The following is a 27728-nucleotide window of genomic DNA, read 5'->3' on the forward strand; positions in this document are numbered from 1 at the left end:
GTCTGTAGGTTCTCCCACTCTGTCCACACCACCTGACCAAGAGCATTACCTACTCAGTTGACCATGACTCCAAGTGGAGCCTGTTTCAACGGACCACCAAGGAGAACGGATGTCAAAGGGGAAAGCTTTACCAACATTCCTAGTAGTCAAACGAATAAAAACGTTTTTGTTCTCATCTGCTACGTGTTCTTACAGAATTTCTGTACCAGTGATGACAGCCTCATTAAAAATATAAGATGTTCTCATGTGTCTTAAGAAAGTTAGATCTTAATGTTGAAAATGTTACGATGGAAAAGCAAGTTTCACTGCTGTTTTTTTCCTCGTGGAGATCTCTTCCTGTCAATCTTGTTCCTGGTAGGAAAATTTGTTGGCACTGGGAGTTACTGGGCCGAGCACAGAGGCCGGTCACTGGAACATCCATGAAGAGAATGGACAGGCTGGGCTCTTCAGGTGCCTGGAGAACCCACCTATTTAAGGAAGGTCCTTTCAAACTGCAGCAAAGAGGTTGTTCCTGATGCCTGATCACTGCACTGAGCCATGGAAGCTGTGCCCTTGACCCAACCCACGCTGGAGGAGACCAACTACCGGCTGCAAGCTTCAAAACAGGCCTGTGCATGCCATCCTCCCATAAAGAGTAGAGAGTTAGGGCTTCCCTGGTGGCGCAGCGGTTGAGAGTCCGCCTGCCGATGCAGGGGACACGGGTTCGTGCCCCAGTCTGGGAAGATCCCACATGCCGCGGAGCGGCTGGGCCCGTGAGCCATGGCCACTGAGCCTGTGCTCTGCAACGGGAGAGGCCACAACAGTGAGAGGCCCGCGTACCGCCAAAAAAAAAAAAAAAAAGTAGAGAATTAGTCCTGAATCTTCAAAATCGAGGTCAAGCTTCACTCAGATCCCATCTGTGAACCTGATCTGACTTTGAGAAAGAGCCTCATCTCTACACACGTCTGAATACAGTTAAAAGTTAATTGTTACACTGGGTAACTAATAAAAAATAGTTCAATACAGGCAATAATCATTATACGTATGTACACATACAAATATCCAGTGGTGCTGGGCATTCCATTTACGGAAGGAACTGTTTACGATTGCTTTTCCTTCTAGAAAGCTCATCAAGTCATTAATGCTTGAAATGATCTATTATTCAAACACGAGTTTTAAAATGTGACATAGCCATAAAAAGGCATGATACGACTTGCAGGTAAAAAATGTTCTCTGGTTTTCAGACTTCGTAATGGGGGTGGCATGGGGTTGGGGGAGGCCCTCATCGGCCCAATGTTAAACGCTGGCTACGTTCTACGGACGCCTACACCCCCGCTGCAGGCTGAAAAAGTCTGTTCCGGGGCTAGACGAACCCACACCTCCAGATCACCGAGTAGGCCACATGTAAACAGCTAATATTTTTTGGCATAAATAATCACTAACATTAGTTGCATTGAAAAGAAAATTAGGGGGAGACCATAATTGCATGTATTTGAATCACTGCTTTTGTACCTCATTTTATCTAAATCTGTAGAACAGAAGGCATCCTTTATTAAGCACTTTACCTTCATTACTAAGCCTAAAATAACCCTGCCAGGGACACACGGCCCCCATTTGACAGACAAGGAGGCAAAACCCAAGCCGGTAAACACATCCAAATCCTCTCAGCTAATAAATGGAAGCCCAGCTACAAACCCAGGCTGTCTGGTTCCATACACATGCTCTTTCCGGTAAGTGCTAGAAATTATCTGCAACAACCAGGACAAATGAAACAATAAGCTTTAAATCATATTTTTAGAAGTCCACCGTCGGTGTAAAATAATAAAAACAAGCTAACATTTAGACCTTGACATTGTCAACGTGCAGGCATACTTATTTTCACACTTGGTCCTCACGAAAGTATTATAATATGCAGAAAAGGTATCAATACCCCCGTTTTTAAAATGAGGACACTGAAATTCTAAAAGTTTAAATGCTTCCCAACACTAGCCTGTAGCAGAGATGGGACGAGGCCAGGGTTCCAGCTCTTTTCATAGAGCCTTGAAAAAAGCAATTTTCAGGTTCAATGAAAAGAAGTTCGAAGAAAAGCGAATTATGAACCACGTAAGCTAGCAGCAGACATTTGAAAAGCCAAAACTGTGATTATTCCGATTCGGGTCATGACGAGAGTGATTTTCAAACTAACATTACATTAATTTTCTGACACCATGCTCTAATTTAGAAAACATTAAAGAACCTTAAAGATGTCTGCCACTTAAATGCTTAAAAAAAAAACCAAGTCAAGCAGAACATATAATGTTTCTGGCAGACAACATTTACACAAAGTAAAAGTGGAAAATTGTTGTTTTTTAATATAGATATTAAGAAAAAACTGCCCTTAATCAAGTTTTATATTGAATTAATATTAGGTCTGTCAGATACTCAAATGTTAGATCATTATCACAGTGAAAAGCTAATTTAGTTTTAACTAAATATACTTTTCAAATTTCGTATGTAAAATGAAATCTTGATGTAGTGGGAAGTTCCCCAACTACTCCCCTTTGCCTGCAGATAACAATCAAACGTTATTTTACATCTATTGGACACATATCAAATTCGAGAAATAATGTACCATGTGTGCACTAGAATAAACCAAGATTAAAATTTCAACGAAAACCTCTTTGCAGGTAGTTTTATCCACCAATATAAAAACCAAATCCACACGGTAAAAGCGGTTGAAAACTCTTGATTATACTGCCAATCTTACCAGATCTTAATCGCCTTTAAACAACCTGAAATCAATAACTAGTCCTATTTTAATCACCCCTCCCTAAATAGACCCAACTTAGACAGTGAGGGCAGTCACAGCTGGCTACTGTTGCAATAATTCCCTCTTCTGGGAGTTACAGACCTTATCCTCTGTTGTAATATACAATGAATCCACCTCGCTTCCCTCCGGACAATGGAACTCTCTGCAGAGTCCCAGCTGAGACTCAGAAGGCTCAGGGACCCTTCCCAGTGTTTCCCAAGCACAGTTCATCCAGCAGCGACAGCCCTGTGTTCCCTGGTCTACATGATCTTGCCACCTAAGGTGATTACTGCCGCTTTGAAGGCTGAATAAAGAGTGGGTGTGGAAAGCAGAAGGTCAGGAAAGAATAGGGATACTGTCTGCTTTAACCTTCCAGAAGAAGGGAGGAGGGCCCGGGGCCGGGGAGGGAGGGAGGGGCTGAAGCGCCTCATGCTCAGAACTGTTTATTCCTGCCTCCGTGTCCACCCCACCTCCACCCTTTCCAGGCGGCTGAGCATCTGGGCTCTGAGCAGGCAGATTTAACCAAATCCTTTCAGACCTTGAAACTCCAAAGACTCCAAGTGAGACGCAGGATGGTGAGGCTGGATCGGCGCTGACGCACTGCAACCTCTCAACCCAAATGGCCTCACCAGCGGTCTCCCTAAGAAATCACTCCTCTCCAAGAATCCAATAGTACCTGCTCTGTAGCTAGCGCTGACTTTTGTTTTAACCAGAAATAATTCTTCTGAAGTAACTGAAAAGGCAGAGCAAACTCAGCAGCCCTTCCCCCACTGACCTCGCGGGCCCCACAGGACACGGGCACTTTGGGGTACACTATTTGAGGGCAGGGGGAATGGTGTCGTGCGAGCATCCCCAGTAACGCGAGAAGCATTTTCAAAATAGGCCAATAAACTCAAAGCGATTAAAACCCTCCTGAAAAGCCTGTGAAAACAGGGAACATAATTAATATGTTCACAAGGAGCTCTAGGGCTTGTCTGACTGTCTTGGAGCAATCGAGCAAAATCGCAGTGGCGGTGGGCAAGGAACACTCCAGCAGGGTTTCGTGGACGCCCGCATCACTAACATGGGCCTGGGGCTGGTCTGAGAAAGAAGCAAATGTCTTTCGATAACTGAACTCAATCTCGCACCTTAATTCCTGAAGCCTTCGGAACACATGTGAGTTCATCAGCGGTCAAGGGCCAAGCGGGCTTTTCTGACTGTGCTTTCAGACAAAAAGCCAGCTACCCGGATCAATTATGCACTTCTCACCTAGTCACCACGTTGCCCTGGGATGACAGCAGGAAAGCAGGGTCAGGGGTGGCCCCGTACAGCTCCACACCACAGAAGGGGGCACTTCTCTGTTGACAGTTGATTTTTAAGAAAATACAGCAGGCTGGTAAAAACCAAGAGAATTCCCCTCAAATTTCCTGATCAGCAACACATCCTCCTACAGTTCTGAGGCCTTAGTTTTCTGCTTGGATTACTCTTAGGTCATTCTAGCTCAGAAACCGTCTTATACAGTAATGGTGGCAGAACTGGCTCAGGAAAGCTTGTAGTACTTGTGGTCACCATCCTCCACAATATATCAGAGGAAAATTTCTGGGTGGAGTCTCCTTTCTAATCGCGAGAGTTCTGGGCAGCATTCCCTAAGAAAGCATTAGGTCACGGGCTCGCTTTTATCTACCATCAAAAGAAGTACCAGTGAGGACAAGAGCAACAAAAAGAGACGTTTGGGCTTATAACGCACACACTCTAAACCTCACGTGCCAAGCAGGCCTACAGCAAAAGTCATTGCCCAGGAGGTCACTGATGCTCCCAGCCCCATTTTGCACAAGCGGGTGGGCTCGCTGGCCTTTAGAAAAGTCTAGCAGGGTTGTTGTCTTTCTTTCCCACATTGAACTACTGTCATTTAAGCTTTGAATAGCCAATCATGTAACTCACACTATGTGTTGGTGATCATTCTTCTGACTTCCTAGCCTCCCCAGACCTCCTCTATCTCCGCTTCTCTCCTGTCAGAGGAAAGGCTGGGAGATGGATTCAGGCATCATAAATGGTCGGCCGTGACCTTTTCTCCACAGGAAATGGCAACTGACATTTCCCACAAATTAAACATTGTCAGTGGGGTTTATGGGACCATTTGTCCACAGGCTAGTGGAGAGGTGTTCTTGGTGGCCCTTTCACCTAAAAAGAGGGCCCCTAGGAAAGCTAAACGCTGGGAACACTTTGAGCTAATAAACTCTAAGGCAAGCGTGTGCTCAGAAAAGGAGCCTTCATGGAAATAGGGTTGCAGCCTGGAGCAGGGAAAGAACAGAGGTCTGGGGGCAGGGAAAATACAAGCTGCATCGCTTACTAGCTGGATGACCTTGGGCAAGTCACTAAGTTTTCTCAGCTCTCAGCATCCCTGTCTGTGAAATTGGGGTTATGATAAATATAACAATGATACCTATGTTGCTGTGAGATTCACTGAAATATCAAATACATCAGGTTAGGTGCCAGGGCCAGACACCTATTTCCTTCACTGAGAATCTAACATGAAAAAATAAAGCAAATAACCAGTCATCTAGGAATGAACCCCGAAATGACTGCCTACCTTAACATCAAAGATATAATGAGAAAACCTCTTTTCAAAAAAATTTTAAAACCCTTAATTTTCTGTTACTTAGCTGTCATGATTTGGATAAACATCATTCAATCAGAAACGCTGTGGGTCAGGGATTAGGCTAAGAGCCGAGGCTACAAAATTCAATAAGATCATCTTTCTTGTCCTCAGGGAGCTTACTTCCAGGGCAAATTTACAAAAGTGCTGATTTCACAACAGAGTTACACATGATACCGTGGCTCTTTCTCTTCCACACCTCTGAATTTCACTCTGTTGTCTATTACACAAGAGTCAGTGACAGGGACTTCCCTGGAGGCACAATGGTTAAGAATCTGCCTGCCAATGCAGGGGACACGGGTTTGTGCCCTGGTCCGGGAAGATCCCACATGCCGCGGAGCAACTAAGCCGGTGAACCACAACCACTGAGCCTGCGCCCTAGAGCCCGCGAGCCAGAACTACCGAGCCCGTGCGCCTAGAGCCCGTGCTCCACAAGAGAAGCCACTGCAATGAGAAGCCCAAGCACCACAACGAAGAGTAGCCCCCGCTCGCCACAACTAGAGAAAGCCCCCGCGCAGCAACGAAGACCCAACGCAGCCAAAAATAAATAAATAAATGAATTAAGAAAAAAAAAAATGCACTATTTGAAACATCTTACTCCAAGTCTCCATCTGCTCTCTTTCCCCACCGCTCTCCTCCTCTGCCTCTTTGAACAGGATAAAATAACCACCGGGCTCGGTGAGTTAGAGCAGCTTCTACAGCCGGAGTTTAGGAATACTCAGCAGTTCACTGCTCTGATCCCAGTCTGAACTGCACACTTCACCGCCAAGCACCTTAAAAGCTCACATCCTTGGTCCCACCAGCCAACACTTGGCCTCCATCAGGGACCGTCAGCATTTGCTGAGAACACAGGGCAAATCACAAAACCCACTGATAAAGGAGGTTTCGGAGCAAACATATATTTAACTGTCTTAACAGAAACAGGAGATTTACACCGGTGGAGCTATTTACCAACCTGCGTATCACAATAAATTAAAACAATTGCTTTCAGGACAGCCCTCCTTACTTTCAGGTGACCTACCCCCACCCCCAACACTGCCTAAATCCTCTTTCCTGCAGCGCCAGCCCTCCTCCTCCTGGAAAAGATGGAGTCAGACTTGTGCCCCAAAGCTCACAGGACCCAGAAGCCTCTTAGAGCGGGCCCCGCCGCCAAGTGCTCAGATAGGACGCAGAGGCTGCGATTCCCTCGAAAGTGCCCCAGCGTGAGCAGGGCATCAAGTGGCCTCTCCTGACACGGAAAACCCAGGTGGTGGACGTTACAAAGGACCGGCCAGCAGGACACAGTGGTCCCTCCACGCAGGCCGCACTCAAGACACTCCTAAACTGCAGGTTTATCACTGGAAACGCCGAGGCCCTCTGTCTGCTCTGTGAGCCCCGGGGGAGACACGGAGGGCGCCCGGCTTTCTGTAACTGGGAGAAGCGGCAGGCGAGTCTGCAGCCTGGGCCACCACACCCTCCGAACCCCACTCTCCTCCCACGGAGCCCGGCCCAGAGCCTTTCGGCTGGGGAAAACCCGCTCCCACAAGCTAGGGGTCTGGGGGTCGACTGCACATCCAAAAAGTGACCAGAGCCGACACTCTATAATCAACGCAGCATCAACAGGGGCAGAGGCATCCGCGGAAAGCAGCAAGACTTCTAGAAACAAGCTAAGTGGGTTGAAAAGCAGCCCGGACCCACAGGTCTTGCTGCTCCTTCCAGAAGTTTTGGCTCCAGTTCCCAGCGCCTGGTGTGTGCGGGGGACAGGAAAGTGAACGACAGCAGGAGAAAGCGCTTTCGGGACCGGGAGGCGGGGCTCGCGGGTTCCAGCCCGCACCCAGACGTGGGGTCGCCTCCGGGCCACCGGCGGCGGGGCGGGCTGCGCACCTTGAGATAGTCGTTCTCCGAGCGCAGCTCCTCCATCTCCCGCAGCAGCTCCTCCGCCGCCGCCGCCGGTACCAGCCGGGGCTGCTCGCCCGGGCCGTGCTCCTTGGGGTTCCCGGGGACCGTTCGCTCTGGCGGAGCGCACCCCCCGGCATCCTCCGCCACGCCGGGCCCCGGGGACCCCGCGGGGACCCCGCTCGGGCTGCTCCGACCCCCGAGGCAGGCGGCGGGGGGCGCGGCGAGGAGCGGGAGGGGCTCGGAGCTGCCCGTAGGCGCCCCCCGAGCCGCGGGGCTCGTCGTGGGGGCTCCCCGCAGGGGTTCCCGGTCGCTGGAGCCTGTGCCGGACTCGGCGTCGCTGCTGGCGGCGGGGATCAGGCGCTGCTCGTCGGACAGGGGGTCGGAGGGACAGTCGGAGAGATCGGAGCTGCTGTCGGTGTGGCTGATGCGCGAGCCGGGGGCCGGGGAGCCGGCCGCGGGGGTCACGGCGAGGATCACGGCGGGGACCGGGACGATGGGAACCCGGGGGCCGGAGGCGCGGACGGGGACCACACCGGAGCCGCGTTTGGCTTTGCGGCCCTTGGCAGCGGCGGGCAGCGGCTCGGCCCCGGGCGGCGGCTTCCCGACCCGGGGCAGCGGCTCGGCGGGCGCCGCGCGCGCCGCCTTCCTGGGGCCCGGAGCGGCCTTGGCGCCGCCCGCTGCTCTGGCCCCGGCGCCCGGCGGCGGCTTGTCCTTCGCGCCGGGGGCGCCGCCGCTGCGCCGGGAGACGCGGCCGGGCGCGGCCGGGGGCCCCGGCGAGGGCGGCGCCTTGCCTGCGAGGCTGGGCGAGCGCGGAGCGGCGGGCGCCGGGGCTCGGCCCGAGGAAGGGGCGGCCGGGCCGGGGGCCGCGGGCCGGCCGTGCAGGTCCTTGAGAAACGGTCTGGCGGGCGAGGGCGCGCGGTGCAGCCGCCTTCGCTCGGCCAGCGGGTGGAGATAGTGGTGGCGGTGGTGCTGGCCGGGCGGCTGCGGCTTCGCATCTGGGGCGCCGCCGGCCGCGGGGCCATTCAGCGTCTCCATGGCCGGGGCCCGGGCCGCGAGCAGCAGCTCAGGCGGCGGATGCTCCGGGCGGCGGCGGCGTGCAGCCTCCCCGCGCGCCCGCTCATCACTGTCCGCCAGCCCCGCCCGGTGTGCGCCTCGCACTCCCGCGCCGCCGCCGTCCCCCACACCCCGGCCTCGAGGATCCCCGCGGGGCTCGCGGCCTCCGTCTCCCGGCTCTCCTCCGGCTGAGGTCACCCGCGTTCGCGTTCTCCGGGCGCGGCGGCGCGGCGGCTCCCTGCCGCTCGCATCCTCTGCGCGCGGCGCGCCGGGCTCGCACACCCGCCCTAGTCCAGCGGCAGCGACGCTGGCGGCGCGCTCCCCGCTCCCGCGCCTCGCTCCCCGCCCAGCCCGCTCCCCGCAGCACCGCCCGCTCGGGCCCGCGCCCCCCTCCCAGCGCGGGCCCGCCGCCCGGTGCGCATGTCCCGCCTCCCGCCAGCCGGCGCCGCGATGGGGGCGGGGCTGCGCTCCCGGACTGCGCGCCGGCTGTGGCCCCCGGCCCTCTCCGCCCTGGGACCCTCGTGCTTTTGGCGGCCGGGGAGGCAGTACGGGAGTTGGGAAGGGAGGGGGAAGGGGCAGAGGTGAACTGGGGGGGCGGGCGCTGCCCCCCGGGGTGGCGGCAACCTGGAGGTCCGGGAGGGTGCCTGGGCCCCAATGTGGGGTGCACTCTCGGGGCGTCGGCGTCCCCTCCGCGGAACAACGCCGCCCCACAGGCCCCCGCATCCAGGCCGGCCTCCCACGGCCCCTTAGTTCCACCCCACCGTCCTCTCCCTCAGGGCCGAAGTCTCCACCCTCCTTTAAGGAGTGCTGGGACCCGACGCAGCCACCTATCGGGTCCAAAGGCGCACGGGGCTCAAGAGTTGGCACCCCAGTGGCCTCTGGAGCTCAGAGGAGGAGCCGCTGTTGGAGTAGGAGAAGCATCTCGCCAAGTTTGGCGTCAGAAAGGGAACTCACATTTAGTGTCGGCTGCAAGCCAGGCCCTGTTAGACACTCCAGCAACTCAGGCAGCGGCATTGTTTCATTTCATCCTCATAACAAACCCGACTACGAATTACTTCTGTCTACTTGAAGGATGAGGACATGGATGCGGGAGGTGAAGTCAGTGCCGCAGCCAGTGCACGCTGGCTGGGACTCATGCCCGAGTCTGTGCAGTGTTCAGTCCTACATGCTGTCCCCTCGGAGAACCCGGAGCTTGAGCGCCGCTTCGACCACAGGAGATTCTAGCCTGGCTCACGGACCTTTTCAAGCCTCTGTATAATTAGAAAATGCCTCCACCTGAGTGTGGGGAGTGACTCAGCAAGGATGAGAAAACACTGTGTAAGCTGTAAAGTGCAGTTCTATATCACTGAGTGCAGCTTTTGTCCCAGGTGTTGGTTTGTAATAGAAAAGAACCTTCGTGTCCTATTACAAATTAATCACTAAAGCGATGTTGCCTATAAGCTTAAATTATACATAATGACCCGCCCATCTCTGGGAACCCCACCTCCCAGGGAATGAGCTTTAAGCTAAAACACCTTTGTTAAGCTCACAGGAAACCTCCTGACCAGGCCCACCTGTGAATGGCTGCAGGAAGGAAGAAATTAACACATTCCCCTCCAAGTTTGGCCAGAAACACGACTCTATCTCCTTCCCCTTTCAGTATAAAAGAATCCTGAATTGTAACTTGGAGAAGATGTCTCTTTGGGACATTAGGCCACCATTTCCTGGCCTGCTGGCTTTTTTTTTTTTAAGATTTATTTATTTATTTTTATTTTGGGGGGCTGTGTTGGGTCTTCGTCGCTGTGCGTGGGCTTTCTCTAGTTGCGGCACGCAAGGGCTACTATTCCGTTGCAGTGCACAGGCTTCTCATTGCGGTGGCTTCTCTTGTTGCAGAGCACGGTTTCTAGGCGCACAGGATTCAATAGTTGTGGCTCGAGGGCTCTAGAGCGCAGGCTCAGTAGTTGTGGCGCATGGGCTTAGCTGCTCCGAGGCATGTGGGATCTTCCCGGCTCAGGGCCCGAACCTGTGTCCCCTGCATTGTGGCCTGCTGGCTTTCTGAATAAAGTTGCTACTCCTTGCCCCAACAGCTCACCTCTGGATTTATTGGCCGGTTGTGCAGCGAGCAGTACAAACTTGGACTCAGTAACAGGATGGTGGGCAATACTCAGAGGAATAAGGGCCAGCCTGCCGTCTAGACTTGGCTTTGCTGGGAGGCAAAGGCGGGCAGTGCTTACAAGTTGCTGGGGTCGGCACGGACCCTGACCCCGGAAGGATGGGCTGGTCTAGTAGGTGAGTACCCAGGTAGGTGGGACATTATCCTCGAGGCTAGGGGAGCCTTCGAGGATGCTGAGCATGACTGATCTCTACTTAGGAGGATCCCACTGGCCACAGCAGCAAGGAGGAGGAGGCAGGTGACAGGGAGCAGTTAGCAGCTGCGGCCAAAAGCGCAGATGAAGGCAGTGGTAGTAGGAATAGAGAAAAGGGGACAGATTTTTGAAGATAAAAGGAAAAATAGAACCTGTAAGGGAAAAGAATCTGAAAAAGAATATATCTATATGTATAACTGAATCACTGTGCTGTACACCTGAAACTAACACAACATGGTAAATCAACTATACTTCAATAAAAATTTATGTACATAAAAAATAAATAAAATGTTAAAAAAAAGGGGAAAACATAGACTCCAAAGTCTGTGATCTTAACCTTAAATCACCCTACTTAGCCACCTCCTTCAAAAAGTGCGGGACAGGGCTTCCCTGGTGGCGCAGTGGTTGAGAGTCCGCCTGCTGATGCAGGGGACACGGGTTAGTGCCCCGGTCCGGGAAGATCCCACATGCCGCGGAGCGGCTGGGCCCGTGAGCCATGGCCGCTGGGCCTGCGCGTTTGGAGCCTGTGCTCCGCAACGGGAGAGGCCACAACAGTGAGAGGTCCGCGTACCGCAAAAAAAAAAAAAAAAGTGCGGGACAAAGTCATCAGTGACGCAATAGCTAATAAGACCACAGCCATCTATCATGGGGTATTTGGAGAAAAAGGACACAGGTGGTGACAACAGTGCAGAACAGAAAGGCTGACAGGTGCCCTGCTCCCACGCCAGGCCCATCCAGCTCTCCCTAGAGGGCGCTCTAACTCTCCCTGATGCCCAGTGATTAATCAGAAAGTGGCCGCCATCAGTCCCCAGACCACAGCCCCCTGGAACTCTGGGACCTTCTCCTCGACCTTCCAGAGACACAGACGTCCCCGACACCCTCACATTTCTCGAGAATTATGTCCAGGACTCTTAGCACAAGCTTGCCAGCTCGTCACACCGCATCTAATCATGCAAAAGACCAGCTCAAAAATGTTTCGGTAAGCTAGTCTTCCAAGAATATCAGCCAGGTGACCATACTCTTTGTCGCCAGCTTCCTTTCCCTCAGCTAGTAAGTCAAACAAACTTTATCCTCTGAACGATTAGCCTGGCAATTGTTTCCATTGGACCTTGGCAAGGCGGTGTCCAGGAATGCTTCCTTTGTTCCCAGCAGTCAGTGCGTTACAGGTGTTACAGGTGTACCAGATACCTGCTTGCATCATAGATGTTTTTAAAGTCACAGATGATTTTTAAATAACGTTTTGTTCTTGTTAAATCAACTTAGTCTTAAGGCATTAGGGGTTTGCTATTTAAAGGAGCCTTAAAGTGCTTTGTTCTGGAAAACAACAACAAAATCCAGTGTGGGTGTGGCTGTTCGGGTCTGTCTGCCCTCAGACCCTGCCCCCTGCTCTGTGTAGCCAGGGAACAACCCACAAAGGTGGGCTTGCTGGGCTCCTGGGTTTGCTGATTGGGTTTGGCCTCTGAGAGGTGCGGTCAGGAGATTGGAAGGTAACAGCAAGGAAGAAATCAGGGGATTTCTTATCCTCTCTCTGTGCCTCAAGTGGCTTCTGAGCGGCTGGGTCTCCTCTGTGGACTGGCCTGTTGGGGTTCCAGCTTTCCCCAGATGACCTGCTCCTACCGGTAACTTCATCTTCTCACAAGCCTCTCAGTCAAGGATTGTCCTGGCTTCCTGGGGCTGCAAATCTGTGGGTGACGTCACTGCCCCTGTTCGGCCCTTGATCCCCCCAGCCCATAACCAGTCCCTGCACTGCAGTGCCTGTCTAGGGCCTGCATGCAGCACTGGTGTGAAGAGTAGTTTGGGGAGATAAATTAGGAGCATGGGGTTAACATACAGACACTACTACATATAAAATAGATAACCAACAAGGACCTACTATATAGCACAGGGATATACTCAGTATTCTGTAATAACCTATAAGGGAAAAGAATCTGAAAAAGAATGAATATATATATGAATATGTATAACTGAAAAGAAAATATATTACAAATATTCACTGAAAAATAAAGAGAAAATTCGGATTAAATAAATATTTAATTTTTTTTCTAAAAAAAGGAGTAATTTGCTATGACTGTATCCACAGCCTTGTCAAAGAGCAGCGTGCTACAGTAACAAGAGCTGAGATTTTGCCACCAGGCAGATCTGGGGCAAATCCCGCCTAAGTCACTTGCACTCTGTGTGGCCGTGGGTAAAGAATTATCATCAACATCATCACTATGATTTAATACCAGTGGAGCAATCTCCAATAGTTTAAAATGTGAGCAAAGCAAACTTAGAGTGAGTTACAAATCTAGTCTGTGTCTGTACGGTTATATAAAGCGAAACAGATTTTTTTCTTCTTGTTTGACTCATAGAGGGGAAAAACATGACTGCCTCTGGACGACAGAGTTCTTTGCAGAACTTCTGCACCCTGAAAACCTTGTCCACAGTACTTATCTATTTTCCAGTTATTTCCCTTATTTTAACACAAAGGCACTTTAGAATATGAAATCATTCCTGGTCTAAGTCAGAAGAAGTCATCCTCTTTGAAAAGAGTGGAAAGAAGAGACTTTTAACAGAGTGGGCTAGTTTTTGGTGCTTCAGGAAAGGTGGGGTTGAAAAGGGACAGCCGGAAGTCAGGTGGCCCTCGTGGGGTGCAGGTGCCTCCCAGCTGCCCCTGCAGGGTTACTGCCAAAATGTCACGTGGGACTTGATGTAGGCCAATCCTACAAGGGCCCACAGACCCCTTCACATGGCCAGACTGGCCCCTGTATATGGCATGGTGGTGGTCATGATGATGGCTTCAGAGGCTCAAAAATCTTGAGGGCACCAGAAGCACCTGGGGAGCTTGTTACAAATGCAGGTTCTATGGCCACACGCCCTGGAGCTCTGATTTCAAAGGTGTGGAGTGGCGCCCCAATCTGAACTTTTGCAGTACGCGGGCCTCTCACTGCTGTGGCCTCTCCCGTTGCGGAGCACAGGCTCCGGACGCGCAGGCTCAGCGGCCATGGCTCACGGGCCCAGCCGCTCCGCGGCATGTGGGATCCTCCCAGACCGGGGCACGAACCCGTGTCCCCTGCATCAGCAGGCGGACTCTCAACCACTGCGCCACCAGGGAAGCCCCAGCCTGAACTTTTAACAAGTACTTTTGATGCTGATGACCCTCTGACCACACCCGAGAAGCCCTGAGTTAGTGTTTCAAACACAGCTCCAAGCATCACAGGCTTGTCATTTCCTCCTGGTTCTGTTTGAGAGTCCTTCCAATTTTGGTATGAGATTCTGGCGGATAAGAAATGCAGAGACCACGATAAAGGTTTAGCCAGTGAAGCCCCAGCTGTAGACAATGTCACAAAGTCCAGGCCTGTCCTAGAGCCAGTCTTAAGTGGTGTCTCTCTGATCCAAGAACCCAGAGGAAGGGGCTAGATGGTGGCAAGGGGGCTCTTTGTTTGTGAGCAGTGGTTCTTTATGAGGAGGGAGCTCCCTCTTGGAGCATTTGGGAAGTTTGTTATGGTATTTTCTGTTGTTGCAAAAACTGGGTTGGGGAGCACTAGCTGAATTTAGGAGGGGAGTCAGGGATGCTGGATGTTTTGCAATAACCCCAGAGAATCGCCCCATACGCTGCACAACTTCCAAATGTGCTCCTGAAACATTCATGAGGGTAAAAAAAAAATTTTTTTGCTTACCATCATCTGAGCCTAGAACGTAACTGTTTAACTTAGTCCAGTCGGGCTGCTATAACAGAATCCCACAGAATGGCTGGCTTATAAACAACAGACATTTATTTCTCACAGTTCTGGAGGCCGGAAGTTTGAGCTCAAGGCACCAGCAAGGTCAAATTCTGGAGAGCACCCACTTCTGGGTTACAGACCAACATCTCATGTCCTCACCTGGCAGAAGGGGCAAAGGATCTCTCTGGGGCCTCTTTTATAAGGGCACTAATCCCAGCCACGCAGCCTCCACCATCATGAGCTAATCACTTCCCAAAGGCCCCACCGCCTAATACCATCACCTTGGGCATTAGGACTTAACATGAATTTTGGGGGGACACAACATTCAATCTATAGCACGGTTTCACACCTAAACACAACACTTTTACATATAATTTTTTTTTTAGTTTTTTTAGTTTGTTTTACTATATACTGGATTTTTTTAAGGCATGCAGCTGCAATAGAAATCAAGACTGGACTTCATTTTATTTGGAGATTTGCAATGAGTTGTTGTGTTTTTTTAAAAATTAATTAATTTATTTATTTTTGGCTGTGTTGGGTCTTCATTGCTGCGTGGGTTTTCTCTAGTTGCGGCGAGCGCGGGTTACTCTCCGTTGCGGTGCGCGGGCATCTCGTTGCGGTGGCTTCTCTTGTTGCGGAACATGGGCTCTAGGCGCGCGGGCTCCAGTAGTTGTGGCTCATGGGCTCTAAAGCGCAGGCTCAGTAGTTGTGGCGCACGGGCTTACTTGCTCCGCGGCATGTGAGACCTTCCCAGACCAGGGCTCGAACCCGTGTCCCCTCCATTGGCAGGCGGATTCTCAACCACTGCGCCACCTGGGAATCCCTGCAATGAGTTTTTCATCTTTGATCATTTCGTCATTGATGGCAGTGCCACTCAAAATATTTGAGTCATCAGTATAACACCTGTATTTGTCTGCATTTTTGCAGTTGTCTCTATGTATAAGATCTGAGTACTTCATTGTATATATTTTCTAGTATATTTGTAAGCTTTATATGTTAAATACATATTATTTTGTTATAAATAACTTTCTTATTATTTCTCCTTTATATTACTATCAGAGCATTGTATTGATTTTTTAAAAATACATGTTTTGGGGAGATGTTCACACACTAACTGATTCTCATTTCACGAAAGGAAATGGCATTTGTAAGAAAAGGTGGGGCGATGTGCTGCCCTTGCAGGGAACCGGGGCTCCTGCCCAGAAAGAGATGAGGTATTGTGGAGGGTGCCCCCTCGTGGTGGGTGTTGGGATGACATCCCTTCCCCCACAGGAAGAAAACTGAATCTAGAAGTGTCCCCTGGGGGGGAGGAAGAGGAGGTTGGAGATTCTAAGACGTGTCCTTTCATTAAAGGAAGCAGTGTTTCATTATGCAAGCTTTTGCATGTTTGCTAAACTTGAAATTAAAAATTCAGACTTCTTTCCTCTTACAACATAACTGCTAAAATTTGTAAAATTATTTTTAAAAAACGATTGTGGGATTCACAGCTTGATGCGCATGGAAAACATATTGCTGAGAAAAGTAAAACTCGGGACTTCCCTGGTGGTCTAGTGGTTAAGACTCCGCACTCCCAATGCAGGGGACGTGGACTCGATCCCTGGTTGGGGAACTAAGATCCCACATGCTACCTCGGCGTGGCCAAAATAATAATAATAAAATTTTAAAAAGGAAAACTCAGCAAAGTACTGTATCTTTCCGGATCGGCAGCCTGTGGACTCTGAAAAAATTCAGGGAAATTAATAGGTTATGTTGTCACCGCTTTAACTTAGAACATCGCTCATTTCCTCATGCAGGTTCTGAAATGCATGGCATTTCTTGTTTTATTGTAATTCACCATTATTTATTTCTCTACTTACAGACTTACAACCCTTCAGAACAGAAAAGGAGATATGAGGCCAATAACTACTTCCTCCTGCTGACTCTGGGGTTCCTGCCCAACTTCAATGCTCATCTTTCCATACAAAATAAGAGTAGGTTCACATGGAAAGCAGAAATAGAACAGGCATTTGTAGGTTTCATAGCAGACAGTACTTAGGGCATACATTTCCTGATTAATACAGAAGATGGGATACTGTTTAAGACAACACACACAAGGGAATTCCCTGGTGGTCCAGTGGTTAGGACTCCACACTTTCACTGCTGAGGGCCCAGGTTCAGTCCCTGGTTGGGAAACTAAGATTCCCCCAAGCGGCATAGCATGGCGCACCCCCCCAGAAGAAAATCACACATAAAATACAGTTTCATTATTAATTCTTATAAAATTACCGTCAAGCTCATTTTAGGAACGAGGAGATACAACGATGTGGGTTCTATGCCTGGGCACAGCGGTTTGTTCAGATACCTTGGACAAAAGAGCTCAGTCTTCCTGGGCCTTCAAGGCCTAATCTACCAAGTTAGAGGGTTGAACTGAAGCTTTAGTGTATGTCCCAGCTTCACATATCTGAGGACTGAGGTAAACTTTTCAGTGCTATTTTAATTATCAACATGGGATTATTCATAGGAAACTGTAGGTCACCTCTGTTCATTCTCAGACAAAGTATCCTCAAAGAATATGAACTAATTTTCATACAAGAACAGTATCACTTAGAAGGTTGATAGGATGGAATAAGTATGACAAACGTTAGACATGTTCCTACTTACCGTACTGGGGCAGACTACTGAGGGTTAATCATGTTTTTAAGAGATTCTCAGTATTATTCCTGAGGATAAGTCCATTTCATATCTGCCTCTTTAAATATTTAAATATCAGGATCTAGGAATTTGAGCGCAGAGAGAAAGCACTGCAGTCCTCTCGTTCATCAGCTCCTATCTGGGAAACCCCGTGGCTGGTATCCACTGGTTGTAATTCTGAAGCAGACCTCCCTTCCATAATTAGGGTGATTGTATAATTTATCATCCAGACCGTAGAATATTTGAGAATGAAAGGGGGCACAGTTAGTAATTACACGAGACAACAGGCCTGAAATGGACCAGGGCGGCTGGTTCAGGCTGTACGGTCACCTGTGATTAATGTCCATTCCTCAAGGTAAGCATGTCTCCAGATTGGGTCAGACTGACTCATGTTTACATCCACTTACTCTAAGAACATGAACTCTTTTCACTTTGTTTATCTCTTTTAAATATACTTGGGAGAGAAGCCTGTTAAAGAATCTCCATAGCCTGTTCATCCACTCACTCATGTACACACTCATTCATTCAAAGATTATTTATTGGGACTTCCCTGGTGGCGCAGTGGTTAAGAATCCATCTGCCAATGCAGGGGACACAGGTTTGATCCCTGGTCTGGGAAGATCCCATATGCCGCGGAGCAACTAAGCCCGTGCGCCACAACTGCTGAGCCTGAGACTCACAACTATTGAGCCCTTGCACCTACAGCCCGTGCTCCACAACAAGAGAAGCCACCACAATGAAAGAAGCCTGCGCACCGCAACGAAGAGTAGCCCACGCTTGCCGCAACTAGACAAAGCCTGTGCGCAGCAATGAAGACCCAATGCAGCCTAAAAAAAAAAAGAAAAAGAAAAAGAAAAAGATTATTTATTGAACCCCTTCTAAAATGCTAGGCTATGTATAGATATTGGGAATAGCAGGGATGAAAAAAACATGGCATCTGCCTTTTTGGGGCTCATCATCTCATATAGAAAATATAATGAGGAAGAGAAAAGCTGCCCCAGGTACCAGAGCTGGCCTCCGTATCACCTAGGCCTCCACGTTCCTAGGGTCTGGCCTGACTCTCAAAGCCAGGCCCTGGCAGTCTCCTCTCAAATATATACAATGTTACAGAACCTCAACATCAGACAAGGTCACTCTGGGACTGTGATGGGTCAAGACAAAAGCAAGACCACTCTGTAGTCATGTCTGAATACAGACGAAACACGGATATTTTCTAAACCACAGAAATGACCAAATATCCCTTTCTCCCTGCTATATGAGCTGCTGTTTCTTACCAATTACAGCGTCAGTCTTGCCCAAGTGGTCCCCCCTTCTAGGTGAGATTAAGATACCCAGTCATAGAATTATCCCTGCTTCCTGACAGCATCCAATCCACCCCAAAGCCCTGCTCCATTGGACCCTCCCCAAATCACCTAACACAAGTCCAAATCCATGTCCTGCAGAGGGCTTCCCACAGTGTCCGTCCCTCCACTGCCATGGGCAATAAACCCAACGTACTCAACCGCAGTGTGTGAGCTCCTGGTGAGGATAATTATGACTCCGGAGGAAACCTAACATAGCACCCATTCTCTGTTTTACAAATATATCAATATGTGAAACATAGTTTTTGTGCTTTAATGGGTCTTGTTTCTCTTTGAAAAAGACGGCATAAATATGGAAAAAAATTATCGATATATTTAAATGCTATAAATCTCTGAGCAGCTAAATCTGCTTACTGTTTGCCCAGATCAAAGCCTGCTTTGGAGATGAAGAGAAAGTCTTTTAGCTCCATGAATTTCTTTTGTTCCACAGTGAAGCAAGGATCTTATCTTTTGCACCAACATAATGCCGTTTTATAACCTAGGCTACAGCAGTCGGTGATTTCATGAGTTCTCAAGTCCTCTCCGCCGTGCACTGAAGTTGTGTTTATCCATTTCTATTTTCTCTGCAGGATGCTTCTAAAATATAATTTGAAGGCTGTAATTGTTTTTGTCCCTAAAAAGATAGGAGAAATAGAGTGGAATGGGCTGTCTCCGGAAGTACAACTGGATGGCCTCTGGAAGGATGTTGCCTAGGCTGATGGTAATCTTTCAAGGATGCTGTAGAGGGGATTCTTATCTGGGCAAAGGGGTTGCTTTCATCTCTATAGTTACATTCATGCTTCTTCCATAGAGTGTAACCTTCTGTAGTACAGAGCCCCAGGGCAGTACAGAAATCCGCTGACAGTAGGTAGTTAATGTGTCTTTGCCTGTTATATAACTGATATCAGTCACCAGGGGAGCAAGTGCACGCAGTCATAAAAGTAGCCTTCATTTTTCTTCCCTTGCTCTTACTCTTAAAAGTTTCTACACATGTATCAAGTTCAAAGGAGTTATTACTTAGAATTTAGAAAAACTTCAAACTGTCCTCTGCTTAAATCTCTCCTTCCAACTAGTCACCCTGCAAGATTCTAGAATCTTAGACTACATTCTATCACATAGAACATTCTAGATTTCATTTTTGCTTTAGTCACTGAAAATAATGGTGACCAAAGTTTTCCTTTATATCACTTCTATATATACTTCCAGGGAGGGAAGATGGACCGGAAGTTCAGTTATCTTACAGCTTTTTCAAATAGAAACTCATTTTCCTCTCAACTAATAAAGTGTAGAGAAATCAAAATCAAAAGCATCAGCAGGGGCTTCCCTGGTGTCGCAGTGGTTGAGAGTCCGCCTGCCGATGCAGGGAACACGGGTTCGTGCCCCGGTCCGGGAAGATCCCACATGCCGCGGAGCGGCTGGGCCCGTGAGCCATGGCCGCTGAGCCTGCGCGTCCGGAGCCTGTGCTCCGCAACGGGAGAGGCCACAACAGTGAGAGGCCCGCGTACCGCCAAAAAAGAAAAAAAAAAAAAAAGCATCAGCAGTTAATACCTCTTAGAAACCTGGAACTTTTCAATGTGAACTACAAAGCAGATTCATACCCTTTAAAGAATTTGTAAACTCAGGAACTTCTGAGGGCGGGCAATTTTTGAGGTATGAAAGATACAAAGAGTCACAGTGTGTAATTTTTATATAAATTTTGGGTCTTGGACCTCCTGAAATGGACATAAAGTGGACTGAAAGATGCAATTGAGAGACAACTTTCTTAACTAAACCACAGTTGGTATTTTCATACCACTTGGTCCTTCCTGTGAAACTTGAAGATGCCCAGAACCCTTGTGTCCAACTGGAATCCACCAACCCCAGCTTACCTCTCGGGAAAACAACACATGTAAGAAACAAACAAAAACAAACATTCAGCCAAGTTATTAAGACAAGCAAACCATTTAAAACTGACAAAAGCTATCTCATGTGGAAAATACAAATACTGAACCAATCTCCCTGGTTTATGAATGTAACTAATAGCTAATCACATAGAGCGCTGAGACTCAGGGACAGATTTCTGGCTTTGTGACCTGGTCTCTGGGGACTTCTGACTGGAGAAACAACTCAGAGGGGCTCTGTGACCTGTTCTGTAGACATCTGTTACCTTCATTCATTCCTACACACTTTTCGTTTATTCTTTCAAAAGATGTTGTCACAGGCACTGAATTTATATAAAAGATGAAAACGACTGGCCTCTGCCCTTGAGAAGTTTCTGGACAGACTTTTTTTTTCTTTTTTGAGACAGACATTTAAAAAAATGAAAATACTGAAAGAAAGTTTCTATGCTAGTAGAACCCAGGGCCAGCTATGTAATTTGCAGGGCTCAGTACAGGAACCCTTTGTTCTAAAAAGCAGGGGAAAAGTGCCATGAAAGTTCAAAAAACAAAGCTTTTCGTTTCATCCACAGTCTCTCTTCCAACTTGTCCTGGTGTTTTTATTTGCTATTTAATGTTGCTCTAAGTAAAGAAAAGTTAAGATTTGAAATCAAGAGCATGAACTTTGCCTTAAATCTTTACATTGTGCAATGCCACTTCTAAATGCAAAAACAGCAACTCTTAGCTCATATGTTGAATCACAGAAATTACACAATTTGTATTTTGATTCTCATACATGTATATGTGTTTCATTCCTATTAAGACAGTGGAAACATTTCCCCAAACTAGCTCAACTGTTTTTATTTTGCTTCTCAATATTCACACATTTCCCACCATTCCCCACCTTCAGGGAAAGCCCTGAAAGGAGAAGAAATGATGGATTGCCCTTTCTTCCCCTTTCCTTTTATGTTATTTTCAGTGGAATCCGTGGCTAATTCAGGGGAGTGGCACAAGTAAGAAATACTACGATAGAGTTCCTTGGCCATTCATGTTTCTTCGAACATCATTACCTTCTGCGTTTTGAAGCTAGTTCTGGTCAAAGCAGTTTCTGATTCGAAAAGAAAGCCTCTAAGAGCCGCCAGCACCCTTGCTCACTCGTAAACATAACACACTTACCTGGATTCGCTTGGAGTCTGCTGAACGCTCTGCATCGTGGGTCTGCCGTGGATCTGCCGGGAACTTCCTGCTCTCTGGGGCATCACAGATGCAGATGCAAAGGAGGCTCGGGGAACAGCAGACGTGCATGTAGCATGGGTTTACTCTGCTCATCCATCTGCTTCACTGTCCCACTGGACTTCCCTTAAAAACACAGGTTCACACCGTTGGTGGGAATATAAATTGGTACAACCACTATGGAGAACAGTATGGAGGTTCCTTACAAAACTAAAAATAGAACTACCGGGGGCTTCCCTGGTGGCAGTGGTTAAGAATCTGCCTGCCAATGCAGGGGGCACGGGTTCGAGCCCTGGTCCGGGAAGATCCCACATGCCGCGGAGCAAGTAAGCCCGTGCACGATGACTACTGAGCCTGCGCTCTAGAGCCCGCGACTGACAACTACTGAGCCCGCGTGCTACAACTACTGAAGCCCGCGCACCTAGAGCCCATGCTCCACAACAAGAGAAGCCATTGCAATGAGAAGCCCGTGCACCGCAACGAAGAGTAGCCCCTGCTTGCTGCAACTAGAGAAAGCCTGCGTGCAGCAACAAAGACCCAATGCAGCCAAAAATAAATAAATTAATTTAAAAAAAAAAAAGAAAGAACTATCATAAGATCCAGTAATCCCACTCCCGGGCATATATCTGGAGAAAACTATAATTTGAAAAGATACATGCACCCCATGTTCATTGCAGCACTATTCACAGTAGCTGGAAGCAACCTAAATGTCCATTGACAGAAGAATGGACAAAGAAGATGTGGCACATATATACAATGGAATATTACTCAGCCATAAAAAAAGAATGAAATAATGCCATTTGCAGCAACATGGATGGACCTAGAGATTATCATACTAATTGAAGTAAGAGAAAGACAAGTATCATATCACTGATATGTGGAATCCAAAAAAGATGATACAAATTAACTTATTTACAAAACAGAAACAGACTCACAAACTTAGAAAACAAACTTATGGTTACCAAAGGGGAAAGGTTGGGGGGGAGGAAGGATAAATTAGGAGTTTGGGATTAACAGATACACACTACTATATATAAAATAGATAATCAACAAGGACCTTCCATATAGTGCAGGTCACTCTACTCAATATTTTGTAATAACCTATATGAGAAAAGCATCTGGAAAAGAATGGATATATGTATGTGTATAATTGAATCACTTTGCTGTACACTTGAAACTAACACACATTGTAAATCAAATATACTCCATTATAAAATAAAAAGTAAATTGAAAAAACAGGTTCAAAGTTAAACGTAGTAAGAATTTCAAGTTTAATGCAACAGCAGAGCTATAAGCCAAAGATGGAGCCCATCTAAGCAGGGATCCTGCCTGACTGCCCAGGTCATGTGGAGGAAGCCCGCCCAGGGGCATGAAAGTCCATGATGAAATGGAGCCCAGCAGGAGGCTTCTTTCTGCAGAGACAGCACAGCACGGTGGCTGAGAGCTTGGGCTCTGGGGCCAGACCCCAGCATTGCCTGCTTGTATCCTTGGATAAGTTACTTACTCTCTCTGTGCCTCAGCTTTCTTGCCTGTAAAATGGGCATAATGATGGTTCCTAGATCATAGAGTTATTGTGAGGATTAGATTTTAATGTACATATAAATATTTAGAATCATATGACTTGGCATCTAGCAAGCTGTGAATAAAGATGAGCTGTTGCTAGTAGAGACGAATGTATGAGACGATGCTTCCAAACACCAGCACCTAGGGCTCCATACTCAGTAACCAACTTTCTGATAGTAATTTCACTTCCTATATCAAACTGCCTGCAGGCAACGGATATGCTTGATAGTACCTTACTCACTGGAAAATAATAAATATATATTCTGGTTTGCAAATTTGAAAAACAAGAACAAACACATACAGAGGGAAGTAATTAAGTCTGGTGAGGCTCTCTGATGGAGGAAAAAATGAACTTTATTACAAGGCATAATGAGTCCTAGCCATGATTGCTTTCAGTTTTACAGATAAAGAAACCAAAGCACAAAGAAGTAATTCACCAAACACAAGGCTGTTATGTGGCAGGACCAGGCTTACACTCAGAAGTGCCGTGTCCATGCACACCCTCCACCCCACTGTACTCTGTGCCCCACTCCTAGCACGTGCTGCACACACACCTCCCCCCAATCAGAGTGGCTGCGGACCTTTCCCAGGACTGAAACAGCCCACCTTGCAAGATGCAGAGGAGAGAACTTCTGGAGAGACAGCTGGAAGGAAAGAACTGACAACTGTCAGGTAGGTGATGCCCGCGGGTCTGCCCTCTTCAAGGGAAATGTAATGCTAGATTGTCTGCCCTCTGGGTTCTAAAAGCTGGGAGCCATTCTGGAATTTCCACTCCCAGGTGAGATGATAGTGGGCGGAGGATTTTAGATTTATCAGGAATTGCAGGTCTTTGGGGGTGCATGGTGTCCGTACAGGAAGAACAAGATCTGCTCAACTAATTCTATATAAGTTAGAATTTGAAAAGGTGGGGAAACAGTTTTTGAAATAAAAACGTAAATAGGGCCATCGAGTGTGGAGCAGTATCACCCACACATGGGAAGCCTAGCCTAAAGCTGTGGAAATAACTCCTCGTCTACAGATCCCTCCAGAAGTTTAAATGTGGTCCGGGGAGAATGTTATCTGAGAGGACCAAAGGACAAAGCAGTTGGATTCTTTGAGACTCGGGAAAACAGAGACCGTTAAGGCATCAGGGAACCTACTCATGATTTTCCAGTGTCTGTTTAAGGACACTCTTGTGTTTGGACAAGTTTCCCTCGTGTTGCATTGTGAAATAAACAGTGGACCAGTGTCGGCCACCAAGAGTGGTCTTGGGTTGCATTACGAGCTATAGGGTGAGTAAGAAGCAGGACTTTGACCCACAGCTTCAAAAACTATGAGTATCTCGAGCTTCCCTCGTGGCACGGTGGTTGAGAGTCCGCCTGCCAATGCAGGGGACACGGGTTCGTGCCCCAGTCCGGGAAGATCCCACATGCCGTGGAGTGGCTGGGCCCGTGAGCCACGGCCGCTGAGCCTGCGCGTCCGGAGACTGCGCGTCTGGAGCCTGTGCTCCACGATGCGAGAGGCCACAACAGTGAGAGGCCCGTGTACGGCAAAACAAAACAAACAAACAAAAAGCTATGAGTATCTCAATCCCAGACATTCATTTGAGCACAGAGACAGTGAGATCAGATCGGATGCTGATTTAACCAGATATTTTAGGAAAGCCCTTGAAAATAGTAATAGCATCACAGATGCAAAAATCCTGCCATCAGGGTGTGTGATGTTATGGATGCTTTTGCGTGTGTGTGTGTGTGTGTGTGTGTGTGTGTAAGTGGCTTAGCTTATTAGGTCCCAGGTGTGGACGTGTTCGGCTCCCGGTCCCCCATGGCAGTTTTTCCACATTAAAGATTAGGGAGAGGGCTGCCACAATCCTGTTCTTCCTCCGTTTGTCTGTTTTGGAGGACACTGAGGTCTACTGGGGCTGTGTTGTAACTGACGGTGGATCTAAGGAGAAAGGAAAAGGATGGCCAGGCACGTGCCCCTGAAATTTTAGTAGGAAGACCTTCTAGAGGACAGAGCAGCAGGAAGATGTTTAGGAGAGAAGGCCCTTCTCATGCTGCTTTCCTGTCTCTTTAAGATGGTACAGGTCCCAGGAGTTCACCTTCTCCTTCTGCTTTCCCAAAACTTCAATGAGCATTTTCTTTACACCAGGCACAGGCATCACCTCTCCTGCTGTGTCCCGTCGCAGCCCCTCAGCTCCACCCTGCCCCCTCGAATGAAACATGTTGCTGCCTTATCAGTACACAAAGGATGCTGCAGCCATCAAGCCATCACATTACAGCCCCATCGGTGAGCCCTGAGGGCACTCAGGATGGAAACAGGATGCCTGCTATCAAGCCCTCAGCCACTGCTGCCACCCCGCCCCTCAGGACGGGAGCCCTGAGGGGCCTCAGGGTGGGGAAGCACAGGATGCTGGCCCAGAGCTGAGGTGCACATCGAGGCGTGATCTCCGTGAGCCGGACTCACATCTTCCCATACGCAGAAAAGCGGATGTCTGGTTTTCTTTAATTAAGTGATCTTTGACGTCCCATCTACCTGGGGTTTGTTGCAAAACCCCCTCTGTATCCTGGCTTCTCCCTTACCTCTTCAGAGCAGTCCCTCACAGGTATCTGAGAGGCTGTCTCCCGACTTGAAGTTCTTAGAAAGTCTGCTGAGTAAAACATAATTCTCAACTTTTAGGTTGTGCTTTTTTTTTTTTTTCAGTCAACAACCCTATTCAGCTCTCTTAAGGCCTCTGGGCAATGACTGCCCCCTGCTTCCTCTGCTGCTTGGCGGGCTTCAGGAGGGGAATGTCTGACTAGGACTGTGGCACATGAATCGCTTTCCTTTATTCCCATATTTATCCTGCACGATAAACCAGGGCCAGGGTGTGTACAAATTTCAAGATACGTCTGACAGATGCCCTGCTAGCTGCTGAAAAATGATTAAAGGAGAAATGTGTTTATTTATCCATGCATTTATTTATTTATTACCTTTGCTGTGCAAAATATAAGGACTCCTCTCCAAAGATGTAGATGTGAATGTTTACTTTTTTAATTTTTAAAAGGACAGAGAATATGTCACAACAATCACCACTGGATACACTGCAAATCTCAAATGAAGGGGGAAATGGAAAAGACATACAGTTTTTGATCCTGATTTGCAATATTAATAAAACCTTTGTTGCTAGTTAGCTTGTGAGTAGAATGAAATAGAAATATCTTGTTAGTGGTAAATTTATTCAGGAACTAACTGGAAGGCTAATTTGAATTTATAGAAAATGTATAGTTTTTTTTTCTTCTGGCTTAAGAAACCAGCTTTAATGTACAGAAATAATGGGAACTAGGCGGCATATGTTCTTTGCTGGTTTAAGAATTGGGACACCCAACTTAGCTCTGCCCCGTAAGGAAAGAATGACCTGCAAACGCCTGGCTTTGGGACCAGACTGACCTTGGCTGAAATCTCGGAGGACCACAGTGGATCCCTCACTCACTACCTTTGGCTTCCCTTCTCCACCAACAGCTAATAGTAATGAAATACTCATCTGAGAGTCATTGCAACGATTAAATGAGATACTGTATGTAAGACCTTTCCTGTATTTGAAACACACAGAAAATTTTCAATTAATTATCCCTGTGACCTTCGGGCAAGTCAACCTCACCGGGTTTTGTGCTCTCCAATTCCAAATTCTCTTTGCAAACAGCCTACAGATATTAGAGAGACTTGTAATTAGCATATCAAGCACCAGCCTAATTCTGCCAGTTCCTCCTCTCACTGCAATTACACTGTTTATATGTAAATGGCACTGCCAGTCCCTGGGTTGTGCCTGCAGAGCTCAACCAAGAAAGTAGTGTCCCATCTTACTGACCCTCCTCCCTTCCTTAGCGAAGGCTTGTTCACTGGGAACACAATGGTCCATGTCTGACCAGCCCCTAAGGAACCGACCGGGTTGACAAAATGCAGTTTGAATTCTCAAGATTTTTCTGTGGTTCAGTGATGGGAGCAGACATGACCCCACATGTAAGCAGTAGCCACCTGTGGTCTGGACGGAAGGCGGAGGAAGGTAATTGTACTTGGATGGAGTGTTGCAATGAGCCTCTATGACAGCCTCTTGAAGCTTTTGGAAGCTAAGGGAATTTTAACTAACCTGAAATCACCATCGAGATGTGTGTTTGTGTCCATTGGTGAGAATGTAAATTGGAGCAGCCGCTATGGAGAACAGTATGGAGGTTCCTCAAAAAACTAAAAATGAAGCTACCATATTATCCAGCAATCCCACTCTTGGGCGTATATCTGGAGAAAACTATAATTTGAAAAGATACATGCACCCCAATGTTCATAGCACCCCATGTTCACTATTTACAATAGCTAAGACATGGACGCAACCTAAATGTCCATTGACAGAAGAATGGATAAAGAATATGTGATACATACACACCACACACACACACACAGGAATATTACTCAGTCATAAAAATGAAATAATGCCATTTGCAGCAACATGGATGAACCTAGAGATTATCATACCGAGTGAAGTAAGTCAGAGAAAGATAAATACATGATGTCAGTTCTACATGGAATCTAAAAAAATGATACAAATGAACTTATTTACAGTAACAGACTCACAGATATAGAAAACAAACTTATGGTTACTAAAGGGGAAAGGGGTGGGGAGGGATAAATTAGGAGTTGGGATTAACATATACACACTACTATATATAAAATA

General features: G+C 48.0%; 1 protein-coding gene across 2 annotated transcripts in view; it reads right to left on the reverse strand.

Annotated features, from left to right (window-relative positions):
• The window catches only part of MTCL1 (microtubule crosslinking factor 1), a 125854-nt gene extending 117294 nt beyond the window's left edge, over nucleotides 1-8560 (reverse strand). For both annotated transcript variants that reach the window (XM_022551340.3, XM_030764279.2), the window contains exon 1: nucleotides 7266-8560. In XM_022551340.3, coding sequence (XP_022407048.2) covers nucleotides 7266-8315 — 1050 coding nt within the window. In that variant the 5' untranslated portion in view covers nucleotides 8316-8560. The remainder of the gene's footprint in view (nucleotides 1-7265) is intronic.
• Between the last annotated feature and the right edge of the window lie 19168 nt (nucleotides 8561-27728).

Source organism: Delphinapterus leucas, chromosome 14, assembly GCF_059928025.1.
Source record: "Delphinapterus leucas isolate spDelLeu-1000000601 "Yukka" chromosome 14, BTC_Dleu_Yukka2, whole genome shotgun sequence".
NCBI classification, from domain to species: Eukaryota; Metazoa; Chordata; class Mammalia; order Artiodactyla; family Monodontidae; genus Delphinapterus; species Delphinapterus leucas.